The 17,732-nt window shown below is 47.2% G+C and overlaps 2 protein-coding genes across 9 annotated transcripts in view; both read right to left on the bottom strand.

Annotated features, from left to right (window-relative positions):
- unc13a (unc-13 homolog A (C. elegans)) overlaps window positions 1–17,619 on the bottom strand; it is a 42,178-nt gene extending 24,559 nt beyond the window's left edge. For 4 of the 8 annotated variants that reach the window (XM_078945744.1, XM_078945746.1, XM_078945745.1 and 1 more), the window contains exons 1-19: window positions 17,014–17,619; window positions 12,800–12,829; window positions 12,614–12,713; window positions 11,317–11,434; window positions 10,615–10,738; window positions 9,964–10,034; window positions 9,821–9,875; window positions 9,389–9,418; window positions 8,089–8,284; window positions 7,338–7,457; window positions 5,515–6,309; window positions 4,388–4,481; window positions 3,233–3,279; window positions 3,040–3,118; window positions 2,074–2,148; window positions 1,778–1,997; window positions 574–801; window positions 314–455; window positions 40–209 (exon numbers count right to left, since the gene is read on the bottom strand). In XM_078945744.1, coding sequence (XP_078801870.1) covers window positions 40–209; window positions 314–455; window positions 574–801; window positions 1,778–1,997; window positions 2,074–2,148; window positions 3,040–3,118; window positions 3,233–3,279; window positions 4,388–4,481; window positions 5,515–6,309; window positions 7,338–7,457; window positions 8,089–8,284; window positions 9,389–9,418; window positions 9,821–9,875; window positions 9,964–10,034; window positions 10,615–10,738; window positions 11,317–11,434; window positions 12,614–12,713; window positions 12,800–12,829; window positions 17,014–17,035 — 2,716 coding nt within the window. In that variant the 5' untranslated portion in view covers window positions 17,036–17,619. The remainder of the gene's footprint in view (window positions 1–39; window positions 210–313; window positions 456–573; window positions 802–1,777; window positions 1,998–2,073; window positions 2,149–3,039; window positions 3,119–3,232; window positions 3,280–4,387; window positions 4,482–5,514; window positions 6,310–7,337; window positions 7,458–8,088; window positions 8,285–9,388; window positions 9,419–9,820; window positions 9,876–9,963; window positions 10,035–10,614; window positions 10,739–11,316; window positions 11,435–12,613; window positions 12,714–12,799; window positions 12,830–17,013) is intronic. The other 4 variants (XM_078945749.1, XM_078945750.1, XM_078945751.1 and 1 more) reach the window with 1 other exon arrangement.
- Window positions 15,174–16,500, bottom strand: LOC144991857 (uncharacterized). Its single transcript, XM_078945754.1, has one exon. The coding sequence runs from the start codon at window positions 16,359–16,361 to the stop codon at window positions 15,303–15,305; it is 1,059 nt and encodes a 352-aa protein (XP_078801880.1). The 5' UTR covers window positions 16,362–16,500; the 3' UTR covers window positions 15,174–15,302.
- Window positions 17,620–17,732: the final 113 nt, after the last annotated feature.

The raw sequence follows: 17,732 nt of genomic DNA, 5'->3' as shown, positions 1-17,732 counted from the left end.
AGCTGGTTCGCCACTGAAGGAGCCTCGTGTTTCACTCACCCAGGTTGTACCAGACGTCCATCTCTCCGCTCAACGTTCGGACTTCAATGATAGTTTGACCGAGGAAGTCGTCCGATTCCCGTTTGAACTTCTGCTTCACACGAGACTTGATGTCATCATCTTCATCCCAAACGCGCACTTTGATGCGGTCAGAGGAGTTGTGACATTCGCTGCAGAGATGAAACAAGACGTTAAAGGAAGTTAGAATATTTTAACATTATTATTATTTCCTGCTTTGAAAACTCAATTTCTGTGTATTTTTCAGTTCACTCACAAGTTAAACGTTTCCTCCCAAACCGGGTTCAGGTTCCCGTAGATGGTCTTGGTCCTCTTCTTTGTTTTTCCCACCTGGACGGTGACGTAAGGATCGCTGGAGCCGGTTTTATCCTTTGCCTGGAGGCCCTGAGCACAAAGCACTGGAAGACAGGGAGAAGGTCAAGCCGGTCACCTGTGGATCACCTGTCGGACGCTTGATTCCAAAAATGTTCTTCAACTTTCAATGGACCAGGCTCTCATATTGCCCCCCTCTCTCACCTGTGATGCTGATCTTGGCAGACCACTTGGAGGTTCCGTCCAGCACGCTTTGCTTGATCTGCTTCATCTGCGTGACGTGGGTGGACTTGAGGACGGTAAATACTTCCTGAATGAGCTCAAAGATCTCCGGCTTGTTTCTCTCGCGGATCTTCATGCGGTCCTTCAGAACCATGATGATGTTCTGCGTCCGGTCCTCTGCACCGTGTTTGGAGCTCTTCTCTGCTGCTCCTGAAAGTAACACAAAAATGCTAAAAGAACCAAATCGATGTCATTGGAGCTCAGAAGATGAGGACGCTTGAAGGAGGAAGATGTTCTCTGAACTGTGACTGAAAATGTCATTGTAAGAGGAGGAGGAGCCAGCAGATGAGGAAGAATGTTGATCTGTGTTGTCATCAGGTTGCGAACAGATCAATGAAAAGGCCGGGAAAGTTCAGCGGGGACAGAAAACAAATGGGTTTCTGGAGAAAACATGATAAACAAGAAACTGACAAAAAAGAAAATAAGTGGATTGGATGGCGTTGTCTCAGAAACAGGAAGTGATGCTTTTTGCGAGCTCCCCGCAGGTTCAGGTCATGGACCTGCAGTGAACAAGTCAGATCTTCTGTGTCTGACCGAGCTGTGCAGACTTAGAGATCAACAGAGGTGCAGCTGCAATGAGGGCAACCCAAAGAGTGAAGAGGACGGGACCACGAGACGAGAGCATCAGCTCAAAAGCTCCTAAATGATTCATGGAGAACGTCTCTGAAGCTTTTGAGTCTACGTTCACCTGTAATCACCTGTATTGACCTGTGATGACCTGTAATGACAATGGCAGTGGCTCAGGCGGTTGAGCAGGTCAGCCAATGATTGGAGGGTTGGCAGTTCGATCCCAGTCAAACGTCGTTGTGTCCTTAGGCAAGACACTTCACCCTGCCTGCCTCCAGAATGTGTATGAATGTCCCGGTGATGGTCAGAGGGACTGTAGGCGCGTACTGGCAGCCACGCCTCTGTCAGTCTGCCCCAGGGCAGCTCTGGCTACAGCAGTAGTTACCAACACCAAGTATGAATGAGGAGTGAATGAATAATGGACACACTGTAAGCGCTTTGAGCGTCTGGAAATGCGCAGATAAATCTAATCCATTATTATTATTATTATTATTATTGACCTAAGGATCCTTAGATCCACATGAATGAAACTAGACTTCCTTGAAAACAGGAGTCTTACTCTGCAGACAGTCGGCGTTGAGCAGGTCCTGGCACTTCTCGTGGCATTTGACTCCACACTCTGTGCAGCGCATGCCTTGGCGAGCGATCCCCCACAGCAGCCCCTCGCATTCGTAGCAGTAGGTGGGTGTGGTGGCTGTCCACACCTCGAAGTTGTGTGGGGTGGTGCAGGATATGGGATAGATGAGAGCCTGAAGGGTTTTCTTATACACATGACTTTTCTGGAAAAGGACAAAGAGACGGATCAGCAAAGTACTCTAGATTTTCATTGCTGACATTCTGGAAGGGATTCCTGACCAGCTCTTCGTTGTGGAGGGTGCTGGAGGTCAGGGCCGAGGTGATTCCTGCCTTCCTTGAGTTCTGGACCAAAGACTGAGGGACAGACAGACAGAAGCTGCATTTAGTGTCTGAAGAACATGGAGGAGTTCCTTCTTTTTTCAGAACCATAACAATGAATCGTTGAAAAAACGAATCTTTCGGAGACACATTTATGTTGAGTTCTCCTACACGTGTGTTTCAGCTTTGAATGAACTTTTTATGCAGACTCCTTCTGATTCTCCAAAAGCAAAGAGCAGCAAATGCCTCATATTTAGGAGAAGAGCATTTATTTATGGGTCAAAGAGGAAGCAGCTGATTTGATTATTTTTTTCAACATGAACCTGGAAGGAACTGGAGCTTTGGTGAAGGAAACTCACCATAGCCTGCAGCAGCGGCGAGAAGCAGGAGACGGAAGAGAAAGAAAGTTCAGAAAAAGGAAAACATTTATTCAAAGATGAAGAGGATTTTCTGGAAAATTCATGAAGACTCAAACAGATGTGATGCTATGAAGGCAGCGAGATTTAACCAACTCTCTTCTGTTTATGTGCAAGAAAAACAAACGAAAGAGGATTCTGTGAAGTTTCAACAAGTCAAAATGTTTTTCTGATAAATGATGAGTCAGCGGAAAAAACTGCTCAGAGGATCTACAGGTGTATGAAGGAAGGAAGGAATGAAGGAAGAAAGGAAGGAAGGAGAGAAGGAATGAATGAAGGAAGACAGGAAGGAAGGAGAGAAGGAAGGAATGAAGGAAGACACGAAGGAAGGAGAGAAGGAAGGAATGAAGGAAGTAGAGAAGGAAGGAAAGATGAAGGAGGGAAAGAATGGAGAGGAGGAAGGAAAGAAGGAAGGAGAGGAAGGAAGGAAGGAGGAGGTGCTTGTGAATGGGCGAGAACAGGATGTGAAGCTGCGATGTGCGTCAGTCGTTGTCTCAGAGCAGAAACTGACCAGATCTCTGACCAGAGGCATGGCTTTCCTCTTCCTGAGATCGGGCATGCTGTCGATGCTGTACAGAGCCCCGCCCATGCTGCACAGAAACACACATGGATAGAGGAGAGTTCAAATCCGTTGTCGCACAAAATTCAATAACAGGTTTCATAGGTTTGGTCAGAGCAGATCCATCAGGAGGACGGCGACTTACCCAGCTGACAACAGCAAAGATGCGATGCCGACACTTTCACCACGAGCCTGAACGCAGACGGAGAGATGAGAAACCAGAGCAAACGCTGGACACAACAATCTTTCTTTCACTGTGAGATACTTGTCCTGATGAGTATTTACATCCCTTCTATCATGACCTCTGAATACTGTCCCTTTAAAGACTCAATAACAGCCTGAAACATCCATGAGGGGACCAGTTTGGCCCCCATGTTTTTCCTCTCAGAGGATTGGTTTTAATTTTAGGATTTAGCTTGAAAAGCAGCATAAATGACTTCAGTTTAATTATAAAACATGATGGACCTCTGTTTAACTGCAAACAAAGTGAAACTTTTGTCTTCTAACAGTTTCAATCCTCATTATTGATCATTTTCTGCACAAATTCTATAAAAACAGTTGAAACAAATCATTGTTCTTTCTTTGAATCTATTTATTTCTTGTTTACAAAGCTCTTACTTTACATGTGATTATTATTAACATCTTTCTAAATGTTTTCTCTATTAAAAAAATCACTGTTTATTTCTTCATTCAAACCTGATAATAACTTTCATTTTCTCCATTTAAATCTGTATTTCACCATCACCGTTCATGTTCTGAATATGATCTAAAGAGAACTAGAAAATATTTGACAAATTTTGAGTTTGTAAATGTTAATCTGATGTTAAATGAGCTCTGAAACATTCAGCTGGAATGTTCCTGAAACTTCTTTAGAGATGTTCCACACTAAAAGTAACATCAATATTGACCTGAGAGGATTTCTGTAGCTTCCTGTGAGGCAGAAAGGATGCAAACAATGTCAACTAGAGTGATGACAGGTTTCTGGCCACACCCACCTGAGAGTCTGGTCCTGGGCTATCAGAACGGACAACATGCAAATCGCTAGGGGGGTGGCAAACGACTGAAAAGAAAATAATGAAATGGAACAAACAATACAGGGGTAAACAGAAACCATTAGAATCACGAGACCGTATCCTCCACAGAACTCACCAAAAACTGGGAAAAACAGGTCAACAAAAACACATGCGGGGACGGTTCATCCGGCTCATCCATGTGCCGTCACCGAGACATAAAGCAAACCAACAGTAAAACACACAACAATACAGACACTTAGCATCTATGCTATACCCCCCCCAGCTACCTCTTGGAGCTGCAGCCGGACTCTGCTGAAGAGTCGGAGCCAGTTGGCCTTGGCTCTGGCATGACCTGGCTCCATCATCTCCCTCTTTGGGAAGCTGAAATCAAAGTTAAAAAAGTGATTTAAAAAAAAAAAAACAACCAGTAGGAACATGGAGATGTAACCAGAACAGCAATCAAATAATCAATGATCAATAATCAATAATTAATCAAAAAAAAAATTCAGAGGCAAAGATTTTTGTTTCTGTAAATGTTCTGAACAACGTCTTGTTCAGGTAAACACCTCAGCAGATGGTCAACAGGAGGATGTGGGCGGGGCCAGCGTCAGAATTTCTGCTCAATGACCTCTCACATCAGGTCTAAATTACACCAAAAAAATGATGGGATGTTTGTGAACATGCCAATAACCCTTTAACACTGGAGATGACCCCAGCGATGCCTTTTTGACATTCCTTAACTCTTCAACTGTTAATGCGATCAATGCAAATCAGCTGATTCGGACACGGAGAACAGCGGCTTTTCATATGGCATAGATATGCAACAGGTTACTAGCGTAAAATGTTGCATAACAGCATAAAGCCGCTTTTCTCGGCTTCAGAATCCACTGGAATTACGTTAATCATGTGAACAGCTGAAGAGTGGAAAGATTGTAAACATTGGAGTTAAAACTCCACTGTTACAGGGTTAAATTATAGCCTTTTTTTTCAACAGAAAGTCAGTATTTTAGCCTGTGATGAAGATGATGATGATGATGTTCACCATCTCAGTCAAATATCACGTGATCATCTTCTCACGTTTCAAATTTATCCCTGAAGGTGAAAAGTTCTTTTGAAGCCAGCAGCTACTTAGTGAACTGACCAACACAAGTTTCATTTCTTAACCAGCTTCCATCCGGAAATCAGCAGGCTGCCCCTGGCTACTGTAATGAATGAGGGGCGGAGCTACCTTGGCAGGACTATTTCACTTCCACCAGTGCTGGGCAGAGATTCATGAAGGGTGGGAAAAGAGGAAGCACAAAGGTTGATGGGAACATGTTTCCATGAGGGTTCTGATGTGATACAAACAACACTGCTATACCGCCACCTACGCTTGTTTACGGTGCATCCTAACATCAGGACCGGATGAACTCACCTGGAAACAGGAGGCTCCTGGGTCATCTCAGGGGCCGCTGGTGCAGCGTCTGCTGCTGAAACCTGCTCGAGGTCTTTGGGTTCCTCCACAGCTGCCTCAGATGTGGGTGGAGGCTCCTGGGTCTTGCTGTCCAGAGATGGAAGCTGGGATGTGGTTGCAGGGGTGGAGGAAGTTGTGATGCCAAGCTCTGGCTGTGGAGGAGCAAAGGGGGGCTTGGCAGACTCTGCAGCAACAGCAGGGGGGATGCTGTCCTGTGAGGCTGGAGGTAGTTTAGGAGCTGGGGGGGCCTGGTGCTGATCCAGGACCGGCTGCTGCTGATGCAGAGAGGTCTGCTTCTCCAGCGGAGGCCGGGTGGAGGACAGACCCTCAGGGGGGATCGGGGCGGGGGCGGTGCTTGGGGTGTAGGGAGACGCCTGGGCTTTACTCTGCACGTCATTTGGCGGATACAAATGTTCGTCTTCCTCATAAGGAATCTCCTCCCCATCTTCATAGTTATACTGTCCTTCATCCAAGTACATGTCTCCCTCATCATCCTCATACGGCGCCCCCTCTTCGCCTCCGTCTTTGATGTAGCTTCCTTCATCACTGTAGACCGCGGGGTGGTCCTCGCCCTCCCAGCCGGGGGAGTCTTCTTTGCCGTAGCTGACGGAGGAGTGGCAGGAGTGGTAGGAGTCGTTCTCGTCGTAGAACTCTGATCCTCGGAGGCTTTCTCCATCCTCCGGAGGGAACTCCTCGCTGAGCTGAGAGCTGCCACGGCTCAGCTCAGCAGACGAGGCGTACCGGCTGTCTGTGGGGCTGAAACCAGAACACGGTTAGACCAACCCACCGCCACAGCCGGACCGGTCTGTGACGCCAGAGGGAAGCGTGTACGGGGACGGGGACGGGGCAGCTACTTTAAGATGAGTTGGGACGGGGGTCTTAGGTTAGCTCCGGATGTCACAACTGGACAGGAAATTGGGGGGTGTTAACGGGACACAAACCAACTGAAGAGACGTTTCCCAAAAGCTGAGGAAGAATTTGGACGGATTCGGATGAAGCTGGAAGAGCTTCCAGAGAAGAAGAAAATAAATACACTAATGACAAGGGGAGGGGTGTCCAGACACTGAAACATGGAGGAACGACCTCAAAAGGTCCAGACCACTTCTCACAGCTCATCGTTTGAGGAGCCAGAGAGGTAAAGTAGGAATGTCAGGACAGTTCTGGGTTCTGAACTGTGGCCTGAGTCCTGGTCCCCTGCCCTCATGTCTGTCTCTCAGCAGGACACAGACCAGGTTCTGGGTTTTTGTCCCTAACATGTATGAGGATAACAATACATCATTGAATGAAAGAGAAAGGACCTCATCTGGGCTATGCTCACTCGCCTCCAACCCCAAGTTCCTGTGTATCATCGGGGTGGGGGCGGTGCTTTATAAAGTCTTTTATGCAGGTGGGGGGGGGGTTTATATGGTAACAACCGATTTACACAGGAAGTCCCACCAACGACCAACCTTTCTGTCTCTGAGGGCTGTGCAACATCATCCATCCATCCATCATCCATCCATCCACACACACACACACACACACACAGGAGACTGCGTCTAACGAGCCGCAGGTGACCCGACCACCGTGTCTCCGGCGGGAACTTGGCTGAGACAGATTCAGCAGTTTCTACAAAGAAAAATACCAAACATCCACGCACAGAGAAGAGGTGAGAGCGCATGCATGCAAGCACAGCGAGCGAGGAGGACGGGACAAGTCCACCACTGACGTCACAGCCAAACAGAGTCACAGGCCGGAGCAGAAGGAGGAGGAGGAGAAGTTGCAGAGGAGGTTCAGAGACCCACCTATCGGACAGTGAGTGCCTACTGTCTAGAGAATACTGACGACTGGTGCGCCGGCTCGACCCCGAGCCTGAGTCGAGATCACTGCGCTCGTTGGTGGCAGAATCTAAACTATCATAGCGTCTGGCAAGAGGAGGGGAGAGGGGAAGAGGAGCATCAGTAGAGCTTCAGGTCAAAGTGGAAAAGCTCTGTAAACCTCTAAACTGCCCCTCAACATTCAGGTCCAAGTGGTCCACTTTGCTCACAGCTAACACCCTGAGGAACAGGCTTCAGTCAGGTCCAGTCAGAGGTTCCCTCCTCCCCGAGGAAGAAGAGGAGGCCCACATGTGTCCGGAGTTCTGTGATCAAACATCAGCTTTGGTTTTCAAATGTTCACACTTTAGAGAAACAAACGTCTGTCTAAACTCAGAGTTCTCTGAAGGACCTCCAGGCTGGATGCTTTTCATCTTTTCTTGAAAGGTCCAGAAATTCATGTCTTCAGTAACAAACAGCGAAGAAGGAATCCCAATGGGTTACCTTACTAGCGTTACCTCAAAGGCCCCGTTCATACATGACCTACACACATGCGTGAGCATCAGCACGCTAAGACAGGTTCCTCTCTGGAGGAGAAGAGCATTCTGGGAAATGTTACCACGTTCGAGAAACAGAACCAAAACAGCTTGGTTATTTCCTAATGCCATTTCTTTCCATCCTCACTTTTCTACGTCCTTCAAACTAGAGCGCCTTTGGCTGGGACAGCAGCTGCAGGTGTTACCTCATGCTCCTGCGGTCGTAGTCCAGCAGGTGGGGGTCGTCGCTGTAGGAGTGGCGGTACTGCGGATGCCTGATGGGGTACTGGTGCATGGAGGCGTTGGGCTGGGAGGTGGTGTAGAAGGGGGGTGGGATGCTGTTACTGGTCTCACTGCGGTAGTCGCTGTCCCTGTCATCCACAGCACTGTCCGGATCCTCATCTGTGGGGGGCGCCGGGGGGGTTAGGCCATGTTTCCTGTTGTTTTGCTCACATTTGAAAGAAACAGACCCCCTCCCTCCTTCCCTCCCTCCCAAAAACGTGCTTCATAAACTCTGGAAGCAACAAAACCAAACTTTTAACAGAACTTTCTGATCCGATCCTGACACAGAACAACTTTCTCCAAGCAGAACCGAGGACTGCAACTGAGGTGTTCTTCATCAGAAAGGATGATCAACACTAAAGAAACACAGGAAAGTGTCCCAATGAACCCTTGTGTTGTCTTGTGGGTAAAAAGTGACCCACCTCCATGGTTGGGGCGGTATGCTGGTAAAAAACACGACTTCCACTTTTCTAACTAGAAAATTTATGCCTTTTCCTAAAGAGGCTCCATCATTAGAAAAATTTGTTTTTGTCTATGTGTACAAAACTAGGGTACAAGAATTGTCTTATGGGTCATTTTGACCCACAAAAATTATAAATTTACGGGTCAAAATGACCCGTAAAATTATAATTTAAAAGAAATGTAAGAACTGCTAAAAAAACTCGCTAAATAGTTGATTTTTAAAGTTTTTCACAAAATCAAAGAAACCTTTTGTTGTGTTGTGAGAAAAGTACTTCATAGTTCATTTCCTAAGTTTGTAAAAGAAATGTTGACAAATAAATACCAGAGTTTTGACAGTTTTTTTCCATTTCAATATAATTCATTCAGAAGTAATAACTTTACATTTGTATATTAACAATAATACACCTTTACTGTGTGAAAGAAAACTGTCATGACTGTTGGGTTGAGTTGAAAAAGGGTAATAATGTTCATTTTGTAACAAAATGCATAATTAAAAAAACAATAAGATTAAGTTGAATTAATGAGTAGCAGGATGTTTTCCAATAGATTTTAGATTTAATATTCAATGGAGTTGCTTTCTTGTGGGGCTTTGGTAGGGTGGGTCATTTTTGACCCGTAGAACAGGAGGAGTAAAGTCAGAACGTTTAGATCGCACAGGAGTTTAACGAGGGTTAAATCAGGCTTAATGATCAAACACGCAGAAGCCAAACCTGCTGTGACCTCAGAGAACGACTTCAGTCATTTGAAAGAGTTTGAACTCACTCTGCTGGTCGCCCCACAAACTCCAGTTACCTGCACAGCCGTAAAAAAAGAGGACAGATGCTTTGATCACCGACAGATTCATCAGAACATTTAAAAGAATCAGGAAACAATTTGAAAATCTTTTATGTGAAAATGTTTGTGCCGTTTACAGGTGAGGATGCTAAAGTAAACACAACCTACAGAAATATAGAAAATAACATTAAAAAAATGTCCATTTTAGTCACTTAATGTTAAATTAACATAATTTTAAACAGACAAAAGAAAATTAAATGTTTTGTTTGTTTATACAAAAGCTCATATTTACTAAAAGATTTCAATGAACCAAAAGGAAGATTGACTTGTTTGGAAGAAATAACCTCTATTAAATGCTAAAAAGGTTCCATTATTCTCATAACTTCAACATTTAGAACGCCAGCAGTGGGGGAGACTTACAGCACTGTGTGGACGGAGCATGAAGTGGACGCTCCTGTTCTTCTTGATAAGCATACTGTCATTTAAAAAAAGACAAAAAAAGACAGGTTTACAGATCAACTCATCAAAATGTGGAGGAACAGAAAGCGAAAAATGTTTCTCACATCTTGGTCTCTCATTGCATTGAGCTGCTCCAGCTTCTTCGCCCAGTATCTGGCCTCCTCTTCGGGAATGTCTGCAGCACAAAGCAAGCATCTGGTTACTCTGCTGTCCAACACTTCTGAGGGAACTACACAAGGCGCATGCCGCCAGGCTAAAACTGAAGCTCCAGGCTGGAAAATCACCAGCACTGCAGATGAGATCACGAAATAAAAGTCCTCCAGAATGTTCAATGTTTGGAAAACTAAGAGGATCAAATCCGGCAGGAAAAACTTTTTATGAGACCGTAAAGTTTAAACAGAAACTCGTTTGCATGATTTTCAAAATAAAAGCAGGACTTAGCGGCTGGGTAGCTCGGTTGGTAAGGTGGGAAGCTACCATGCAGGAAACCAGGGTTCGATTCCCGGAGGGGAATGAGCAATGGTACTGGGGGAAATTACCATATCAATGGCGAGCAGTTAACATCACCCAGTGAGGGTCCTTAGGCAAGACCCTTAACGCTACTGCCTCCCGAGCGCGGTTTCGGCTGCAGCTCACCGCTCCCCAAGGGGATGGGTCAAATGCAGAGAAAGAATTTCCCTTCATGGGATAAAATACAGTGTATAAAAAAAAAAAAAAAAAAAAAAGACTTTTCAAAGTCAGCTGGAACGTCAAACCTAAAGGCAGTTCGAAGCGCGTGTCGAGCAGCAGCCGGTGGAACGTGGGGTCTTTGGTTCCACAGATCTCGTTTTCAGACATGATGGCGTTGGAGTCCAGGGTCAACCACTGGCCTGGACCCTCCTGGTGAAAACAGGAGAAACGATAACCTCAGCAGAACATCCGGACTCTTATTTGGCACTGATTTAAACATGGATCTTAATCGATTAGTCCTTCAGACGCGTTCTCATCAATCTTAATGAAAAGCCCAGAATCCAAGGCAGAGGAGAGGTCTAAACATGGAGGCTGACTGCAAACGTGATCAATCAGACTTCATATGTCCATTCAACTCTAATTGATCCATTTGAATGACTTGGTTTGAACAACTAAACCTTTTCCAGATGCATTAAACAATGTGCATGCCTGAAGAATAATGCATTGATATGCAGGTGGTGGCTCCATGGATCAGCGGCTTCCTCAGCCAGGACTCAACCCAGCGGTGAGACAGTGTGAGCTAATTGAGGAAATGTGAAGTTTTATTGTTGAGTGAGAGAAGCAGCAGAAGAAAATGCAGCTTTTCTAAGCAAACACCAACTGTTGGTCTGAGTAAAAATAAACGTCTGCGACTTAGGATTCATGTGTGAAAGCTGTGGAAAAAGCAGCCCACCCTCCAGGCTTCAGTACAGAAGACCTGGAGAAACAAAGGACTGGAGGCGGCGTACCTCATTAGACTGCCGGATGCTGCGCAGGGGGATCCACAAGGTTCCCACCATGGTGTCCCAGATGAGCCCCTTGTTCCACACCTCCACGGTGAGGCCCAAATCCAGACGGTTTATCTCACTGTGTGGCACATGGAAGAAACGGTGGGAAAAGAAACAGAAATGAAGGGAAAGGCGGCGAGGTGAAATCAGGCGCCGCATTTGCTGATGGACACCAACCCATCTGTGAGCCCAAAGGAAAAGTGTGAGAGTCTGAGCGCAGCGTCTGGCAGGATTCAAGAGCAAACAGACAACGACCAGCCGCAGCAGCAGCCATGTTTCACAGCTCTGCAGCCTGACTGAACGTCTGAGAGAAGAAAAAATGATCGTCTTCACAGCGAATGAATGCTTTTACCTTTAAATGTTAAACACATCCTGATTTTTACAGCTTCGGCACTAAAATATATGAAGATGTGTTGAATCAGAAAGGTAAAGGGAGGCTGGAGCTTCAGTAGGGATCCTCTGAGCTGCTCCTTCTGCTCCTCCAGGGAGTGTGGAGCCCCAAAGCTTTGAATAGAAACACAAATGTTGCCACCCACCTCACATCTTTTACCTGTGCAGGTGTCTGTGCACCAAGGAAACAGTGGCACCAACAGCTTTATTCATGTCTTCAATAATGGTCAACTTTTTAACTGTAAAATGAAGCGTACCAAAAATACTATCCACATTTGCACACCAACCTGTTTAAAAAAGTATCCAGTGTTGCATCTTTATGCTGCTATACTTCTATGTGTGCTGCTGTTAGAAACCACCTGTCATTATCATTGATAAATGAAGAATATCTTTACGCAAAAGCTCTAAAAAAAGAGGAATTTTTCAAAAACAAAAATTGAGATCACAGGACATTAGCAACTTTTTAAGTTTTCAGCAAGATCTTTAGAAAAGAAAATTCTGTCTTTACAGCCCAAAGCTCCCATTTCTGAGGGCAGACGGAAGCATCTTTACACTAAACTATCGCTGACACTTCTGTAACAAACAATTCCCAGCATAAACACAGACCCACCCATCAAATATTTGCTGAAACACAAACATTCAACAGTCATTTTTTACACTTTTCTGTCTTGAAAAGCTCTAAACTACTTTTAGACCCCCCCCCCACACACACACACACACACACACACATTTGGTTGGATAATCAGGTTTGAATGGAGGAAGTTGGTGCTGATGATGAGTCCAACAGAAACAGAGAGCAGGTTCCCTCAGGAGGGACTGAGAGATGCTGTGAGGGAGCAAACAGGTCAGAGGAAGGAATCAAACTCACAACATGAAGTCCTGCTCCCAGCTGGGCTGGCTGCCCCGCACAGCGATGGTTGTGCTTTTAACATTCTGCACCTTCAGGGTCACGTAGGTGTTGAACTTCTCTGTGGACAAAGATCATGGAGTTGGTTTGCTCCGATGTTTAAATGACAGTCAACCAGAGGTCCTTCAGCGAGGGGGAGGGGCTCACCTTGGAGACCATCCAGTTTGGCTTTTTTCACTGTGAACAGAGGAATAAAGAAAGGAGGCATCAGTCCATCGTTCTGTTTTCGAAGCGCTTTAATGGATAAGTTGAGTTCTGTTTAGTTGTGTGACCTCAAATCCCAGCGGCTCACAGGTCAAGTTATACACTGAATGACAGAGGATGGACATTTTGGGAAAAGGGGGCGGGATCTATGGGAGTCCATGTTGCCCTTTGGGCAGAGTTGAAGGTCTGAATGTGACAGACCTATCATAATCAGATGAAACATGACAAAACACCCCCCTCCCCTAAGGGAACCAGACTTCTGAAGCCCAGCTGAGTTTGTTCATCGTTGGTTTGGAGTTGTGTTTTCCTCATGTCCATGGTCAGCATGAAAACTGCCCCCAGTCGGGGCGTTTCACTGATGTCAGGAAGTGAAGAAGTACTTTAATGGGGACATACCCCCCCCTCCCCCATTCAGAGTCACTGTCACCACAGACATTCATCACTGTGAACACATGCACTTCTTAAAATAGCTTTACCCAGAATGCCCCTGGGATGACGCCTAGTTTGAGCATCGCTGTGTTTCATGGGGCAGTGTGTGTGTGTGGGTCCCCCTACCCTTTTCTTACACCCTCACTCCTACACCTCCCCATAATCATGTGGCGCGTTTGCACGTGCGCTAGCTGTTTCTTTCTTTCATTTGTGCTCCAATAATCTCTCTGTGGCGCCGGATGCAGGCGGGGACAGTGCATCCCCACACTAAAAATAACCACTTCTGTATGTGTCGGGGGGGGTTAGTGCACGTTTTCTGCACACCCCTTGCAGAAATGTTGCAGCCACAGCAGTAACAGGGTCACTTGGTTTCTGTCTTCACTGAATGGTATAAGAAGAACCTCCGCAGAGTAGAACCTCCAAACACAACCTCCATCCAGAGAAGAGATCTGAATCTACCAAGACCAAACACCGATGTAGAACTGAATCTACTGAGCAGGGACCAAAAACACAGATCTAAAAACAGGAAACTTAAATCTTCAGTGCAAGTTATGTAACAAAGAGAGACTTCCCAAAAAGCATGGTTCAGTAATGATTTGGATAAACAAAACAGAATAGCAGGAGATAAAAAACATGGGGCGTGTCTGATGGAGGTGTGTGATGGAGGTGTGTGGTGGAGGTGTGTGGTGGTGTGTGATGGTGTGATGGAGGAGTGTGATGGTGTGTGGTGGAGGTGTGTAGTGGAGGTGTGTTATGGAGGTGTGTGACGGAGGTGTGCGGTGGAGGTGTGTGGTGGAGGTGTGTGGTGGTGTGATGGAGGAGTGTGATGGTGTGTGGTGGAGGTGTGTTATGGAGGTGTGTGATGGAGGTGTGTGGTGGTGTGATGGAGGAGTGTGATGGTGTGTGGTGGAGGTGTGTTATGGAGGTGTGTGATGGAGGTGTGTGGTGGAGGAGTGTGATGAAGGTGTGTGGTGGAGGTGTGTGGTGGAGGTGTGTGACGAAGGTGTGTGCTGGAGGCTCGTGGTGGAGGTGTGTTATGGAGGTGTGTGATGGAGGTGTGTGGTGGTGTGTGATGGTGTGATGGAGGAGTGTGATGGTGTGTGGTGGAGGTGTGTAGTGGAGGTGTGTTATGGAGGTGTGTGATGGAGGTGTGTGGTGGTGTGATGGAGGAGTGTGATGGTGTGTGGTGGAGGTGTGTTATGGAGGTGTGTGATGGAGGTGTGTGGTGGAGGAGTGTGATGAAGGTGTGTGGTGGAGGTGTGTGGTGGAGGTGTGTGACGGAGGTGTGTGCTGGAGGCTCGTGGTGGAGGTGTGTTATGGAGGTGTGTGATGGAGGTGTGTGGTGGTGTGTGATGGAGGTGTGTAGTGGAGGTGTGTTATGGAGGTGTGTGATGGAGGTTTGTGATGAAGGTGTGTGATGGAGGTGTGCGGTGGAGGTGTGTGGTGGAGGTGTGTGGTGGTGTGATGGAGGAGTGTGATGGTGTGTGGTGGAGGTGTGTAGTGGAGGTGTGTTATGGAGGTGTGTGATGGAGGTTTGTGATGAAGGTGTGTGATGGAGGTGTGCGGTGGAGGTGTGTGGTGGAGGTGTGTGGTGGTGTGATGGAGGAGTGTGATGGTGTGTGGTGGAGGTGTGTTATGGAGGTGTGTGATGGAGGTGTGTGGTGGAGGAGTGTGATGAAGGTGTGTGATGGAGGTGTGCGGTGGAGGTGTGTGGTGGTGGTGTGTGGTGGTGTGATGGAGGAGTGTGATGGTGTGTGGTGGAGGTGTGTTATGGAGGTGTTTGATGGAGGTGTGTGGTGGTGTGATGGAGGAGTGTGATGGTGTGTGGTGGAGGTGTGTTATGGAGGTGTGTGATGGAGGTGTGTGGTGGAGGAGTGTGATGAAGGTGTGTGGTGGAGGTGTGTGGTGGAGGTGTGTGACGGAGGTGTGTGCTGGAGGCTCGTGGTGGAGGTGTGTTATGGAGGTGTGTGATGGAGGTGTGTGGTGGTGTGTGATGGAGGTGTGTAGTGGAGGTGTGTTATGGAGGTGTGTGATGGAGGTTTGTGATGAAGGTGTGTGATGGAGGTGTGCGGTGGAGGTGTGTGGTGGAGGTGTGTGGTGGTGTGATGGAGGAGTGTGATGGTGTGTGGTGGAGGTGTGTTATGGAGGTGTGTGGTGGAGGTGTGTTATGGAGGTGTGTGATGGAGGTGTGTGGTGGAGGAGTGTGATGAAGGTGTGTGGTGGAGGAGTGTGATGAAGGTGTGTGGTGGAGGTGTGTGGTGGAGGTGTGTGGTGGAGGTGTGTTATGGAGGTGTGTGATGGAGGTGTGTGGTGGAGGAGTGTGATGAAGGTGTGTGGTGGAGGAGTGTGATGAAGGTGTGTGGTGGAGGTGTGTGGTGGAGGTGTGTGACGAAGGTGTGTGGTGGAGGTGTGTGATGGAGGTGTGTGGTGGTGTGTAGTGGAGGTGTGTTATGGAGGTGTGTGGTGGAGGTGTGTGATGGAGGTGTGTGGTGGTGTGATGGAGGAGTGTGATGGTGTGTGGTGGAGGTGTGTAGTGGAGGTGTGTTATGGAGGTTTGTGATGAAGGTGTGTGATGGAGGGGTGTGGTGGAGGTGTGTGGTGGAGGTGTGTTATGGAGGTGTGTGATGGAGGTGTGTGGTGGAGGAGTGTGATGAAGGTGTGTGGTGGAGGAGTGTGATGAAGGTGTGTGGTGGAGGTGTGTGATGGAGGTGTGTGGTGGTGTGTAGTGGAGGTGTGTTATGGAGGTGTGTGGTGGAGGTGTGTGATGGAGGTGTGTGGTGGTGTGATGGAGGAGTGTGATGGTGTGTGGTGGAGGTGTGTAGTGGAGGTGTGTTATGGAGGTTTGTGATGAAGGTGTGTGATGGAGGGGTGTGGTGGAGGTGTGTGGTGGAGTGTGATGAAAGTGTGTGGTGGAGGTGTGTGGTGGAGGTGTGTGGTGGAGGAGTGTGATGAAGGTGTGTGGTGGAGGTGTGTGGTGGAGGTGTGTGACGAAGGTGTGTGATGGAGGTGTGTGATGAAGGTTTGGTTCCAGGAATTTCCACAAAACTGGCCACACATCGATCTGCTGACTAAGCATTGGAGCCAAAACCTTTTATTTCACACACGATCTTAAACCAACTTGACAAACGGCGGCAGAAATACGCCATCATCACGGGGCGCCATGAAAGCATTTCTTTAAACACTCGAAACAAACATGGGCTAATTGCTGCCTTTAACCCAACAGGAACCCACAATGCATTGTTGATGAAAAAGTCTGGTTTATTTATCTAAGAATTGGAGTTGATGCGAACTCTGATGAAGCAGAACCTCCACCGTCACTCAGAGAAGATTCACCCAGAATCCAAGAGAAGATAATCAAGCATCATGACAAACTTCTGTTTTTATTTGTCACTTTGACATTCGTTTGTGTGTAGGTGCATTCATGTGGAAACAGAAACAGCGAGACCTGTCCTCCAAACTGAAGTCTAAGTGCTGAGAAAGCAGCCCGAGGAGCAAAGTCTGACTCTCATCCATCTGCTTCATCATGTTCTGCTTCATCAACCCGAGGAGCAAAATCCTGAAGAAGAAATGCCTGAGAAACAATAAAGCTGCTTTTTTCAGTGATGATGATGCCCCCGCGCGCTAGTTGGCTCGTGCAGGAAAGACATTCTGATGTTTCAATGAAATGTCATTTCTGAAAACGTTCGGAGCAGAAGGTTCGGATCGAACCGCGCGAACGGGACTCTCACCTCCAACACACAGCAGTGACATCTCTCCAGCGTGGCTTCAGGTCCGAGTCCGGCTTCTGGAGCGTTCGTGCGGGCGCTCGGGTTCAGTTCCGCTGAGAATGCTGGGCTGGAGAGGTTCGGCTGCCCGCCTTTTCCGCGGCTGAGCGGGACCAGGACCCGAACGGCTGCGTGTCAACCGGTAGAACGGACCGTGTTCCGGTTTGGGGAGGACGCCAGCGAGCCTCCCGTGTGTTTGGCGGCGCGACGGGCGGGATTTCAGAGCCTCTCCCTCCTCCGCTCTCAGCTCCCCGGTCTCCAGCACACAGCCATCTTGTTCAGCTTCAGCACCACCAGCTGCGTGGACAGCTCCCGGCCGTGACGTCACGCCGCGTGAGTGAGCGGAAATAAAAGGGACTGTAGTCTAAAAGTTTCAGTTTAATGTCATTTAGAATAAATTATCTTTTTTAAAACAAAATTACATATTTTTTTTCCTTAACGGCGTTTTTGTAAAAAATAAAAATATAAATCAATAAATCAAGCTATTCTCATACTTTAAGCCTCTAAAAAAGAAGGAGCAGCTTTCCGAGAAATATTTAGACCTTTTCCCGAACCGGTTCGATCCAGATTAAAACACCAGACCCGTTGAGCCGGATATGGCGAAGAGCGCCCCCTCCTGGCGCTCCACGCCAACTGCAGACTTTACATTATATTGAGACTAAATGTGAAAAAGTTTGGGTTTA

This window comes from Oryzias latipes, chromosome 4, assembly GCF_053564925.1.
Source record: "Oryzias latipes strain Hd-rR chromosome 4, Olatipes_Hd-rR_3.1".
NCBI classification, from domain to species: Eukaryota; Metazoa; Chordata; class Actinopteri; order Beloniformes; family Adrianichthyidae; genus Oryzias; species Oryzias latipes.
The sequence above is the reverse complement of the archived record's forward strand: the minus strand, read 5'-3'. Positions and strand labels throughout refer to the sequence as shown.

Excerpts from the sequence above, each read along its gene's own strand:
- LOC144991857 (XM_078945754.1), bottom strand. The coding sequence starts at position 16,361 with ATGCTTAGTCAGCAGATCGATGTGTGGCCAGTTTTGTGGAAATTCCTG.